The 14,036-nt window shown below is 45.9% G+C and overlaps 1 protein-coding gene across 2 annotated transcripts in view; it reads right to left on the bottom strand.

Annotated features, from left to right (window-relative positions):
- si:ch211-105j21.9 (sialomucin core protein 24-like) overlaps positions 1–14,036 on the bottom strand; it is an 83,023-nt gene that overhangs the window by 33,442 nt on the left and 35,545 nt on the right. For both annotated transcript variants that reach the window (XM_038820265.1, XM_038820264.1), the window contains exon 2: positions 6,856–7,503. In XM_038820265.1, coding sequence (XP_038676193.1) covers positions 6,856–7,447 — 592 coding nt within the window. In that variant the 5' untranslated portion in view covers positions 7,448–7,503. The remainder of the gene's footprint in view (positions 1–6,855; positions 7,504–14,036) is intronic.

The following is a 14,036-nucleotide window of genomic DNA, read 5'->3' as shown; positions in this document are numbered from 1 at the left end:
AAACAAAGTGCTGGAAAATCTCAGCAGCTCTGGCAACATCTGTGGAGGGAGAAATGGAGATATGTTTCAAAGCCAACATGAATCATATTTGATGTCACAGCGCTGCTCAGTTTTTTCAGCACAGTTTTTATTTCAGACGGCATAGTAGCGCGGGGTATTTGCCCTGGTGCCACACAGTGCCAGGGAGCCAGGTTCAATTCCAGCCTTGGGTGGTCTGTGTGGAGTTTGCATGTTCTCCCTATGTCTGCGTGGGTTTCCCACAGTCCAACGATGTACAGGATTGGATTGGATTGGATTTGTTTATTGTCAAATGTACCGAGGTAAAGTGAAAAATAGGAATAAAAGAAAATACATAATAAGGGAACACAAGGTATACAATGTAACTATAAAAGCACCGGCATCAGATGAAGCATACAGGGTGTAGTGTTAATGAGGTCAGTCCACAAGAAGGTCATTTAGGAGTCTGAACAGCGGGAAATAAGCTGTTTTTGAGTCTGTTCATGCGTGTTCTCAGACTTCTGTATCTCCTGCCCGATGGAAGAAGTTGGAAGAGTGAGTAAGCCAGGTGGGAGGGGTCTTTGATTATGCTGCCCGCTTTCCCCAGGCAGCAGGAGGTGTAGATGGAGTCAATGGATAGGAGGCAGGTTTGTGTGATGGACTGGGCAATGTTCATGATTCTGAAGTTTCTTGCGGTCATGGGCCGAGCAGTTGCTCGGTGAGTTTGCGGGATCGGGGGCGCTAGGGGGCAGCAGCATAGGGAACGGGGTAAGGGGTTCCTCAGTGGGGGTAGGGGGGGGCCGGATCCAGCGGGTGCCAGGTCCCAAAGGGATACTGTGTCCTGGCGACCGTCCGGGAACTTCACGAATGTATACTGGGGGTTGGAATGGAGGAGGCGCACCTTTTCAACAAGGGAGTCAATTTTGTGCCCCCTGACGTGCTTCCTCAGGAGGACCGGTCCTGGTGCCCTCAGCCACGCCGGAAGTGAGACTCCCGTGATAGTGCCCCTAGGAAAATTGAAGAGTCGCTCGTGAGGGGTTTGATTTGTAGCTGTACAGAGGAGTGATCTGATAGCGTGGAGCGCGTCTGGGAGGACTTCTTGCCATTGGGAGACTTGGAGTTTTCCAGACCGGAGGGTCAGCACGACGGTCTTTCAGACCGTCGCGTTCTCCCTCTCCACCTGTCCGTTCCCCCTGGGGTTGTAGCTGGTAGTCCTGCTCGAGGCGATGCCCTTGTCGAGGAGGTACTGACGCAGCTCGCCGCTCATAAAGGATGTACCCCGGTCGCTGTGCACGTAGCTGGGGAAACCGAACAGGGTGAAGACACTATGCAGGGCCCTAATAACTGTGTGGGAGGTCATATCAGGGCATGGAATGGCAAAAGGGAATCGGGAGAACTCGTCGATGATGTTGAGGAAATAGATGTTCTTGTTAGTGGAGGGGAGTGGCCCTTTGAAATCGATCGCAAGGCGTTCAAAGGGCCTAGAAGCCTTGACCAGGTGGGCCCTGTCTGGTCTATAGAAGTGCGATTTGCACTCCGCACAGATCGGGAAGTCCCTGGTGACCGCTTTTACCTCCTCGTTGGAGAAAGGCAGGTTTCGGGCTCTGATGTAGTGGGCGAGCCGGATGACCCCTGGATGGCAGAGGTCCACGTGGATGGCTTTCAGATGGCTGATCTGCGCGCTGGCGCATGTCCCGCGGGATAGGGCATCCGAGGGCTCGTTGAGCTTCCCCCGTCGATATTTAATATCGTAACTATAGGTGGAGAGTTCGATCCTCCACCGAAGGATTTTATCATTTTTTATTTTGCCCCTTTGCGAGTTGTCAAACAATAAGGCAACCGATCGTTGGTCGGTGATGAGGGTGAACCTCCTACCTGCGAGGTAGTGCCTCCAGTGACGAACAGCCTCCACGATGGCTTGTGCTTCCTTCTCGACTGAGGAGTGTCGGAGTTCTGAAGCGGATAGGGTACGGGAGAAAAATGCAACGGGTCTCCCTGCCTGATTTAAAGTGGCTGCTAGAGCTACCTCTGATGCGTCGCTTTCAACCTGAAAGGGAGTGGATTCATCCACCGCCCGCATGGCTGCTTTGGCGATGTCCTCCTTGATGCAGCTGAAGGCCTGGCGTGCCTCAGCAGACAGGGGAAATCGTGTGGCCTTAAAGAGTGGACGGGCTTTGTCCGCATATTGAGGGACCCACTGGGCGTAGTATGAAAAGAACCCCAAGCACCGTTTGAGGGCCTTGGGGCAATGAGGGAAGGGGTCTGGGCCCAGGATTCCGTTCTCCACGACGTAGCCGAGGATGGCCAGTCTGTTTGTGCGGAAAACGCATTTCTCCTTGTTATAAGTCAGATTTCATTTCTGTGCCGTTTGGAGAAAACAGTGGAGATTGGCGTCATGGTCCTGCTGGTCATAGCCGCAGATGGTAACATTGTCCAGATACAGAAACGTGGCCCGCAGCCCGTACTGGTCTACCATTCGGTCCATTGCTCGTTGGAACACCGAAACCCCGTTGGTGACGCCGAAGGGAACCCGGAGGAAATGGAAGAGGCGGCCATCGGCCTCGAATGCAATGTAGTGGCGGTCCTCCGGGCGGATTGGGAGCTGGTGGTATGCAGACTTCAGATCCACTGTGGAAAATAGCCGATATTGGGTGATCTGATTAACCATGTCTGCAATTCTGGGGAGGGGATACGCGTCCAGGAGCGTAAAGCGATTTATGGTCTGGCTATAGTCGACAACCATGCAAAATTTTTCCCCGGTCTTGACGACCACCACCTGAGCTCTCCAGGGACTATTACTGGCCTCTATGATCCCCTCACTGAGCAGCCGTCGGACCTCCGAACGGATAAAGACCCTATCTTGTAGGCTGTATCGCCTGCTGCGAGTAGCTACTGGCTTGCAATCTGGAGTGAGATTGGCGAAGAGAGGAGGGGGGGAGATGCGCAGCGTGGCTAGGCTGCAGATAGTGAGTGGGGGCAGGGGCCCGTCGAAGCTGAGGGTGAGGCTCTTGAGGTTGCACTGGAAATCCAGGCCTAATATGAGTGGCGCGCAGAGGTCAGGCAGGACATAAAGTTTAAATTTAGAATAACTAGCGCCTCGAATTGTGAGCATAGCGACGGTGTGTCCTTGGATTTGGACTGAGTGGGAGCCCGAAGCGAGGGCGATAGTTTGGCTCACCGGGAAAATAGAAAGCGAACAGCGTCTTACCAGTTCTGGATGTATAAAGCTCTCGGAGCTCCCGGAGTCAAAGAGGCATGGCGTGCTGTACCCGTTGATCTGGACCTCCGCCATCGAACTACGTAGGTGCTTGGGGCGGGATTGATTTAAGGTGACCGCGTTGAGTTGCCCGAGGAAGTCGTATTCTTCAGATGAGCTTTCTGAGCATGCCGATGCAGATGGGGCCCGTGGATCGCACGCGGTGAGCGGCGAGGAAGATGGCGGCCCCCATGAGTCGCACGTGGCCGGCCGCATGGTGGGGGTTTGCCAAGATGGTGGCCCCCATGGATCGCACGTGGCGGGACGGGGCGGAGTCAGGCGTAGGCCGCAGCGTTTCGGGCCCCGCAGGCCCGCTGGTGTTGGGAGCGATTTGTTCTCTCTGCAGGGGAGTTAAAAACTGGGGCCCTTTTCGTGAGGCACACTCTGGCATAGTGGCCTTTCTTCCCGCAGCTGCTGCAGGTCGCGGATCGGGCTGGGCAGTGCTGCCACGGGTGCTGGCTTTGGCCACAGAAATGGCAGGCTGGGGCAGCTGAGTAGCTGGCTGGAGCAGCTGAGTAGCTGGCTGGGGCAGCAGAGTAACTGGCTTTGGCAGCGCGGTAGCTGGGGGGCCGTGCGGCACAGGCCTGGGGGGACTGTTCATCGCGGGCCACGATGGGGTCGCGGGGTCCGCGGGAAATGACGTGAGGCTGCGGAAGGAAACTTCCATAGTGGTAGCAGCCTCCACAGTAGTGTCTAAGTCCTGGGCCCCCTTTTCTGGCAGTCTTTGGCGCACATAGTTAGACATAAGGCCCGCTACGAAAACGTCCCGCACAGCAAGCTCCCTATGCTCTGCCGCGGTAACGGCTTGATAATTACAGTCATTGGAAAGGTTGTTCGATTCCCTTACAAATTCGGCAAGTGTTTCTGTAGGCCGCTGACGGCGAGTTGTAAACACGTTGCGTGCATAAATTTGTTAATGGGCCTAACGTGCATTTTGTGCAGTATTGCCAGCGCTGCGGTGTAAGAACCGGCCGGATTCAGCTGTGTGGAGATTCTGTGGCTTACCCTAGCGTGCAGTAGGCTGAGTTTTTGTTCCTCCGTTGTTCCAGTGGTGCTGGCTTCTGCCAGGTAGGCTTTAAAACATCTCAGCCAGTGGGAAGAAATTTCCTTAGCCTCTGCATCCTCTGGGTCGAGTTCTAGGCGTCGGGGTTTGAGGGCTGCTTCCATGATTTCTTCGACTGTTTCCTAAGTATATTAAATTGTTGGAACCAACAATTCTACGGATACGTGCTTGTAGGATTAGAATAGCGGTTTTATATACTTACAACAGAGCCAGCCTATTAGCCATTGAACTTTCGGTGAACTGGCCGGCTGACCCTGTGGCACTGATCTTTATACAGCAGCTCCTGGGGGAGGAGTCCTGGGCAGAGCCAAGGGAGAAGCCCCGTACAACTCTCAAGCATTCCCAGAGCTACTCCCCCTGGAGGTCAGATAGTGCAACTGCACTTACAATATAGACACATGTATATACAGGTTATAATCCGGTGTGAATCACATTCACCACACTAACCATCTCCACCTCGGCCCCGTTGATGCTGACAAGGGTGTTTACTGTACTTTGCTTCCTGAAGTGAATGACCAGCTCTTTAGTTTTGCTGGCATTGAGGGAGAGATTGTTGTCGCTGCACCACTCCACTAGGTTCTCAATCTCCCTCCTCTATTCTGACTCGTCGTTATTTGAGATCCGGCCCACTATGGTCGTATCGTCAGCAAACTTGTAGATGGAGTTGGAACCAAATTTTGCAGTCGTATGCGTACAGGGAGTAAGTAGAATAGGGGGCTAAGTACGCAGCCTTATGGGGCCCCAGTATTGAGGACTATTGTGGACTATTGATAGGGCAGGAGTGGGCCTAGGTAGTGTGCTGTTTCTGTGGGGTGGTGCAGACTCGATGGGCCGAATGGCCTCCTGCAGTGTTTTGCTTGCACCTTTCAGACTTTCACAGCTAATTCTCATTATACTGCCCAGCGACAATTATTAAGCTGTCAAAGGCTGTGGAAGGCGTTTTGCTGGTAAGTTGCAAACAATTCCTGGAACACCCTGTCCTTTACAGTAGAATAACTTGGAGCTCAACAGCTGTTAATAATCTCAGTCAATTTTGTAATGTTAGCAGCAACTGAATCAGTAATGGAGAATTATTTGTTCTTACTCAAGAGCCTAGAAATGGACAATTGCACGTTTCAAAAGTCTGTTGCTTAATTTAGAAACTGACAAAAAAAAGGGAAAGGACAGTGAATTGGATCCCTCCATCAACATTTTAAACTTTGTTCCGTTTCTGAGGTGGGGGACGCTGTTTGATTGGTCGAGAGGGTGCAACAAAGAACATTATCAGCAAACACAAAACCGACGGCGCTTTTACAAGCTGAGTTTATTTTCATTATACACGATGGGTTCTCACAATATAGCAGACGTTTCAGCCAGGGGATAGAGACTATTGAATGTGCCTCCGTGTGTTGGAGAATCGGAGCTAGAGCCACAAGAAAAAAACACACCAATCTTCCGAATGCTAAGTTTTGGTTGTGTATAATGGCTTAGCTGAACTTGCCTGCCACCTTCCTCAGTGCTGGTTTGTGGTTTCCCGATGGGTGCTGTGTCGCCCTAACAGTGCGGCTTGCAGTGCGGCAGTCTTGTCACCCAGCTGAGTTCCCCCCTCCAGCTCTGGGGACCTATGAGAAGGTTTTCTGTGTGTGTGCGAACGTCTGGGTGCAGCTACTTCATGCTCAGCAATTGGGCAGCAGTTCAGTTCCCAGGCTGCCAACATGAAAGGGGTTTTCTGCCGAGTGCCGACGGTAAATGGAATGCGAAGACGGGGGGAAGGTGAGGGGAATCGGGAGAGAAAGTGAAGAGATGCTACTGCTGTGTAAAAGCCAGGACATTTGAACAATTTGGAGAAAACTATTAGAACACCGGGATCTTTAATGATCGAAACTAGCAATTCTGGTCATTGTACATTTAGTTTATTGACTACATGCAGCCTTTTTCTCATGTAAATTTTCTTCGTTTCATTCCATGTGCTCGTTCAATCTTTTCAACTATGTTAATAGGAATCAGATGAGGCTTAATGTAACTTATTAAGTTATTCTATTTCACTGTAAAGTGGGCATACAGACCAACATGTATGATCAGGACTCATTCAGTTCAATCGGTATAACTTACCTTTGTTTAACAATACAAATTAGAAGACTCTGTATCTCCCTACTCCAGTAGCTGCCATGCTTTACTTAAACAAGAAGTCTCTCATCCAGCTTTCTTCCAACGTAGCAAAGGCTCACAACCTTCCCTTTAACAAACTTTCCCTTCTCGAAAGTCTCTCTCTCTCTTTGCCCGAACCAGATCCTGAATTTATTTTCTATAGAGTAATCAAAGGCTTTCCAACACAGTGGATATGTTTGTTTAATTACATAGCATGCTAAATGTGTTTCGCATATTAACAACCTTTCTTTTGCCTTTTCATAAAAAACCCATGAGGATACCCATTACTTTGGTAAACAGAACATTAAAACATTTTCCTTTCAGTAGAAAAAGAATCAAAAATCCTGAAACACGACAATCTGCCTTATAAAAATCCCATTCCATTGTGTTTCTAGCAAAGGTTAGGTCTTACCTGAAGTTCCAGTTGTTAGGATTGAATACAATGAACCTGTATAAGGTTGGGTGATGCCAGTGCTGGTTGGTTGTCTACTTGTTACAGTGGATTCTGTCTGTGTAGGCTTCAGGACAGGTGTTGATATTGAAGTTGAAACTTGGCGCGTTAAATTATTTTGGTTTTCTGTAGTTGTTAAACCAAGTGCTGGAATTGTAGAGGACTCGTGCGTGGAGAGACTTGAGGCATGGGGTGCTGTTGTTTGAACTGTTTTTTTTGTCATGGGAGGCTGAGAATGATCAGGCACAGAAGGTTTCATTGAATTAGTTGACATGGCAACAGTAGTCCCAGGGGCTAAGGTGCTTATGTTGTTACTTGTTTGGTTCTGTTTCAATGTGCTAAGCGCCACACTCACTGTCTGACTGGATCCAATTACAGGGAGGTTGTTAGAAGAGCCAGTTTTCTTAATATCTCCATAAGAATTGCCTTCATTGCTAAGGGTATTGGTAATGACAGAAACATTTTGCCCTATTGCATCAACAGAATTTGCAGCTAAGCCAATGCATAACGTTATTATAATGTAAAATGCAGTAGGCTGAATCATGGGTATCATATTGCTCCCTTCTGCAGCTTTTAACTTGGAACTTTCTTCAATTTTCTAAGTTTACCCTGTAAAATACAAAGAACGAGTAACAGATTACATATTATTTTCCAGTAATGAGCTAAATGACAAAGCTGCACCAGTAAGAAATTAGCTATCTTATAGAAAACCTTTCAAGCAAATTAAACTACATTTCATGGGCCACCAACACTTGAATCTATAGCATAGAAATTGCTGCAAAACATTCATTACAATAAATAATAGCAAAAATAACATCAGTTTCACATCTGAAATGAATTTAATTCTAATTAGGTAGAACTTAATATCCATTTATGCTACTTTTTACAAAAATGAAGATTATTTTGGCTTTAATATTATGGAACTTTATATGGTAAATTCATATTAAATATGATATCAGCCAGCTTGGTCTCTGGAATACCTGTATCAAATGTCCTATGTTCTGTGGGAGTGCTGGTCTTCAGACAAATGTGAAAGACTGGTTGCATTGTAAATAGTTATGATCAATTTAGCTAATGCAAATACTCTGCCAATCTGCCCAAAAATGCACTGTTGTTTTTAGTCTGTGTGATCCTTCATAGAATTAATTTATGTGAATTCATCTGAGTAAAGACAAGATGTTGTTAGAACTCATCAGCTTGGTTTGTTAATGATTATTCTAGTTTGAGAAGAAAAATTAAATATAGTACAGCAATAAGAATCTCCATCATAGGAACATGGGCAGAATTGTTCCACAGGAAACTGATAGTTACAGTAGCTGCAGAGTCTGAGGAAATCATTCCAAGGCAGTTCAAAGGCAGGATCCTTATATTTAGTAATTAAAACCAAGCCATTCAACTATGTGGGCAGAGGCTGTATTTAATATTTAAGCTGCTGGAGAAAATTGTCTGTCTGCCAAAGCTCCTCAATATGATCTCTTTCCATGACAACATGATGGGCAAGATCAGTTATGACAGGGCAACAATGAAACCCTTTGCAGTCTGCAGTGGGGTCAAACAGGGTTGTGTTCTAGCGCTGACACTCTTTGGCGTATTCTCTTTGCTGTTATATGTCTTCACATCTATAGAGGGTTCAGGTCATCTACAGAGGGTATCTACTTACATACCAGAACTGATAAAAAGCTGTTTAGCCTTGCCCATCCAAGATAAAGGTGTACTAAGTCATCAGACAGTTGCTGTACACTGACGATGCCACGGTAACATTCGGGGGCATAGGTAAACCTACCACAAAGAGTTTGGTTTGATAATCAGCACCAGGGAGCTAAATGACATGGTCCAGGATATTGCCACTCCACCATCTATCAACGTTAACAATGTGACACCGGACATACCTAGACTCCACAGTCACCAGCAATCTATCACTTGATGCTGAAATCAATGCATGCATCGCAAAACCTGCAGTTATGTCCAAGCCAAGGGAGACAGTGTGGAATAACATAAACTTGACTTAGAATACCAAACCATGGGATACCAAGCCGGCATCATCAGTGCGCTACTCTACAATGGTGAGATCGGGACAAATGCTAGGCAGGAGATAAGGCTGAACAGTTTCCACCTTCCCTGTCTCAGACCCAGGACATAGTCACCAACTCAGAGGTCCTGGAACATGTTAATTCTACCAGCATACACTCATTCCTAAGCCAGTGACATCCGTGTTGGCTTGGTCATCTTCATCAAATGGATGACAGCCTCCTGATGTTTGCCTCCTGATCAACACCTCCTGGTGCTTAGATGTGGTATCCCTAGCGTGCCATTGCTCCCCAGACCTAGAATACCTAACCGTGAAGTGTCGCCCCTTCCACCTCCCACGTGAATTCACCTCTGTACTCATCACAGCAGTCTACATCCCACCCCAGGCGGAAGTGAAGAAAGTACTTGACAAACTATATTCCACTATCAACAACCAAGAAACAAATCACTACGAATCCCTGACAATCGTGACTGGAGACTTCAACCAGGACAACCTCAGGAAGGTCCTCTCCAAACTTTATCAACATATCTCCTGCTCCACCAGAGGTGCAAACATCCTGGACCACCGCTACACGAGCATCAAAGGAGCCTACCACTCCATTCCCTGACCTCACTTTGGCAAATCTGACCACAAGTCGGTATTCCTACTTCCGGCTTACAAACAGCAACACAAGCATGCTGAGCCAGTCAGGAAAACCGTGCAGTGCTGGTCCAAGGAATCTGAGACATCCTCCGCGACTGCTTGGAGTCTGTGGACTGGTCCATTTTCAAGGCCGTGGCAGCTAAACTGGACGAGTACGCAACCACCATTACAGATTTCATCAGTAAGTGTGTTGAGGACTGTGTATCACAGAAGACAAAATGGGTATTCCACAATTGGAAACTCTGGCTCAACCGAAAGGTTCACTCCCTGCTCATGTTCTGGATGGAGGCGTTCAAGTCTGATGGCCCGGACCTAGATAAGAAACCCAGGTACAATGTACGGAAAGCCATCAAGGACGCAAAAAGACAATACCGCATCAAACTAGAGTCCCAGGCCAACAACACTAGCCCACAACGACTATGGCAGGGCCTACACAAGATCACAAGCTATAAAGCAAGGCCAGGTGAAATAACTGGGCTGGAGCATTCCTACCCGATGATATAAACAAGTACTATGCGTGCTTTGCACAGTCAGCCAATGTATCAGTGCCACCCGTCCCAACAGCCTTGGACACACTCCCAACAAACTTGGACACACCCATACCCACTGTTACAGCCTCAGAGTAGTCCATTTTTTCTTTCGTTCTTCTTCCTCCAAACAAAATCCTTCTTGATTGACGGTCTCTTTGAACAAGAAGGTCCATTCCTCTACGCCTCGCCATTTCTCTTTAACGTCAAATACTTTCATTCAATTTGATCACGGAATCCCTAGCAATTCTCCAACACATGAGAATTGGTTATCACAGCTTTCAGGGAGTCAAATGCCTATTGAAACTCTCATGTCCATTGAAATTTTTGACTTTTTTTTCAGCAAGTCCATCAATGGAGCAATCACGCTACAAAATCTTTTCACCAATGTTCGATCAAATCCACTCATGCCAAGAAATTGCATTATTTTCCTTCGTCTCAAGGGTATCAGAAACTCCTCAAGGAAAGTGACTTGGGCTTTTCAAAATTCACTTTTGGCTAGGTTTATCACCAAACCCGCCTCCTGAAGTCGATCGAATAACTCCATCAGATGTTTTAAATGTTCTTTCCATGTCTGGCTGAAAATTACCAAATGGTCGATGTATACCACACAATTGGGTAATCCTGAAACGACTTTGTTAGTTAACCGTTGAAATGTGGCTGGGGCATTTTTCATGCCAAATGGCATAACCTTGAATTGGTATATACCATCTGGAGTCACAAAAGCTGAAATCTCCTTCGCCCTTTCAAATAAAGGTACCTGCCAGTTACTTTTAGTAAATCCAGCTTGGAAATAAAAGCTGATTGTCCCGCTTTCTCAATGCAATCCTCCAAACATGGGATAGGATAAGAGTCCATTCTTGTAACTGCATTAACCTTTCTATAGTCCATCCACAAACGTTGGGTACCGTCTGGTTTAGGTACCATCACTATGGGTGAGCTCCATTGGTTGAAACCCACTTCAATTATGCCATTTTTAAACATTCTGTCAATCTCTTTGTTAACCTGTGCCAAATTTTAAGGTTTAAGTCTATATGGATGTTGTTTGATTGGAACAGCATTTCCCACATCTACATCATATATAGCCATTTTACTACTTCCCAATTTATCTCCACAAATATGCCCATGAGATATCAATAACTCTTTCAGGCCAGATCGTGTTTCCTCTGGAAGGTAACTCAACAATTTATCCCAATTTTTAAGATCACCCTCGTTTTCCAATTTAATTTGAGGTATGTCAAATTCGCAAATTCACCTGCTCTCTTTAGTCGTTCCCTGAAATTTGACACGTAATCCAATAATGTATTTTCTGATTTCTCACTCACCAATTTTTCCTTAATCAATTTAAGTGGTCCTCTTACCTTATGACCAAAAATTAGTTCAAAAGGACTGAATTTAGTTGATTCATTAGCTGCATCCCGAATTGCAAACAGCACGAATGGAATTCCTTTATCCCAATCATGAATTACATAGAATTTACAGTGCAGAAGGAGGCCATTCGGCCCATCGAGTCTGCACCGTCTCCTGGAAAGAGCACCCTACCCAAGGTTAACACCTCCACCCTATCCCCATAACCCAGTAACCCCACCCAACACTAAGGGCAATTTTGGACACTAAGGGCAATTTAGCATGGCCAATCCACCTAACCTGCACATCTTTGGACTGTGGGAGGAAACCGGAGCACCCCGGAGGAAACCCACGCATACACAGGGAGGATGTGCAGACGCCGCACAGACAGTGACCCAAGTCAGAATCGAGCCTGGGACCCTGGAGCTGTGAAGCGATTTGCTATCCACAATGCTACCGTGCTGCCCCTAATCCTCTGGATAATCTTGACAATAAGCCCCAGCATTGTCTTTAATGTCTGATGCCACCTTCCTAATGGTTCCTGCGATTCTGGATGGTACGCAGTTGATTTAAATTGTTTTATTCCTAAGCTATCCATAACTTCTTTGAATAACCTTGAGGTAAAATTCAATCCTTGATCCAATTGAATTTCTGTGGGTAGTCCATATCTAGTAAAGAATTTAAGTAACTCCTCCACAATCTTTTTAGCTGTAATCTAACGTACTGGAATGGCCTCTGGAAACCTAGTAGACACATCCATTATCATCAAAAGATATTGATTCCCACGTTTCGTTTTAGGAAGCGGTCCACCGCAATCAATTAGGACCCTTGTAAAAGGTTCCTCAAATGCTGGAATGGGTATTAAGGGTGCTGGTTTTATCACTGCTTGAGGTTTCCCTATGACTTGACATGTGTGACATGATTAACAAAATTTAACTACATCTTTATGTAGTCCAGGCCAATAAAAATATTTCTGGATTTTAGCTTGTGTTTTCCTTATTCCCAATTGACCTCCCACTGGTACCTCATGTGCAACTCGCAACACCTCCTTTCTATACCCTACCGGCAGTATTACTTGATGAACTTCTGCCCACTTTTCATCCGCCTGCATATGTAAAGGTCTCCATTTTCTCATCAAGACATCACTTTTACGGTAATAATACTCTGGTATACACTCAGATTCCTCTTCCGTATATGCTTTCTGATACATATATTTTACTTCTATATCTTCTTTGTTGTAACTCCGCCAATTTTCCTGAACTAAAAATATCCGCCTCAACCTCCACCTGTTCTTGTTCTTTTTCAACCATCTGATCAAAAATTGTTTCTGACAATTGCACTTCAACGTCATCTTCACTCTTTGATTTCTCCTCTTGTTTTAAACTGTGACTTTGTGACCTTCTCATTACACAATCCGGAAAAATCCCAGGATATTCGTCCTTCAACACTTCAATTGTCTTATTTTCCATTGGCTTATCAACCACAGTAGGCATCACTCGCACCTGCGAAGCTATATCATTACCCAAGATAAACTGTATTCCTGGACAAGATAATTTTTCTATTACTCCTGCTACCACGTCACCACTCTTCACTGGACTTTCCAACCTTACCTTATATAATTGAACACTACTCCTCTCACCCTGAATTCCACATATTACCACCTTTTCTGGCAACATTCTTCGCAAACTACATAACTCCTCATCTCTTACCATTCAAGATTGACTATCTCCCGGATCTCTTAAAATTGTGACTTCTTTACCTGCTCCTCCTGATACAAATGAGTAAACTTTACCCACACAAGTAAATTATTTAAAGAGATCTGGCACCTTCTTATCAATCACCTCTTGATCAGGTTGTACAATCTTTTGCATCTCCTTCACCTTCGCTTCACTTGGGCATTCCTTTACCACTTTAACAGACCCCACTGTCTTATCCTGTTTCACCACATCAGCCTTCCCAGTGTTTTCCTTCAACCATTACATGGCCCAGTTTATTACAGTGAAAACATTTGAAATTTTTCATTTCTTTTCCACCCTCCTGGATTTCTTTTTTAATGTGAGGTACACTCTCCTTATTATCTCCATCAGATCACCTTTACCTTTACCATTTGAGTATTTCTCATGTCCCCAGTTTCTACTCCTCACAGGCTGAAACTGATGTTGGAAACCAAGCTTTTATTTATGAACTAATTAATAATCATTTGCCATTTCTGCTGCTAATTTCACAGTTTTAACCCTCTGCTCTTCCACATGGGTTCTCGCGACATCAGGAATTGAACTTTTCAATTCCTCCAAAAGTATAATTTCTCTGAGAGCATCATACGTTTGATCTGTTCTCAAAGTCCTTATCCACCTATCAAAATTACTCTGTTTGAGCCTTTCAAACTCAATGTAAGTTTGACCAAATTCTTTCCTTAAATTTCTAAACCTTTGTCTGTAGGCTTCAGGCACTAGTTCATATGCACCGAAGATGGATTTTTTCACCTCCTCATATGACCCAGATACTTCCTCCGGTAGTGACGCAAACACTTCACTAGCCCTGCCTACCAGCTTTGTTTGAATCAGTAATACCCACATGTCCTGTGGCCATTTAATTTG

This window comes from Scyliorhinus canicula, chromosome 15, assembly GCF_902713615.1.
Source record: "Scyliorhinus canicula chromosome 15, sScyCan1.1, whole genome shotgun sequence".
Lineage (NCBI taxonomy): Eukaryota > Metazoa > Chordata > Chondrichthyes > Carcharhiniformes > Scyliorhinidae > Scyliorhinus > Scyliorhinus canicula.
Note: the sequence above shows the minus strand (reverse complement) of the source record. Positions and strands in the feature narration are given on the sequence as shown.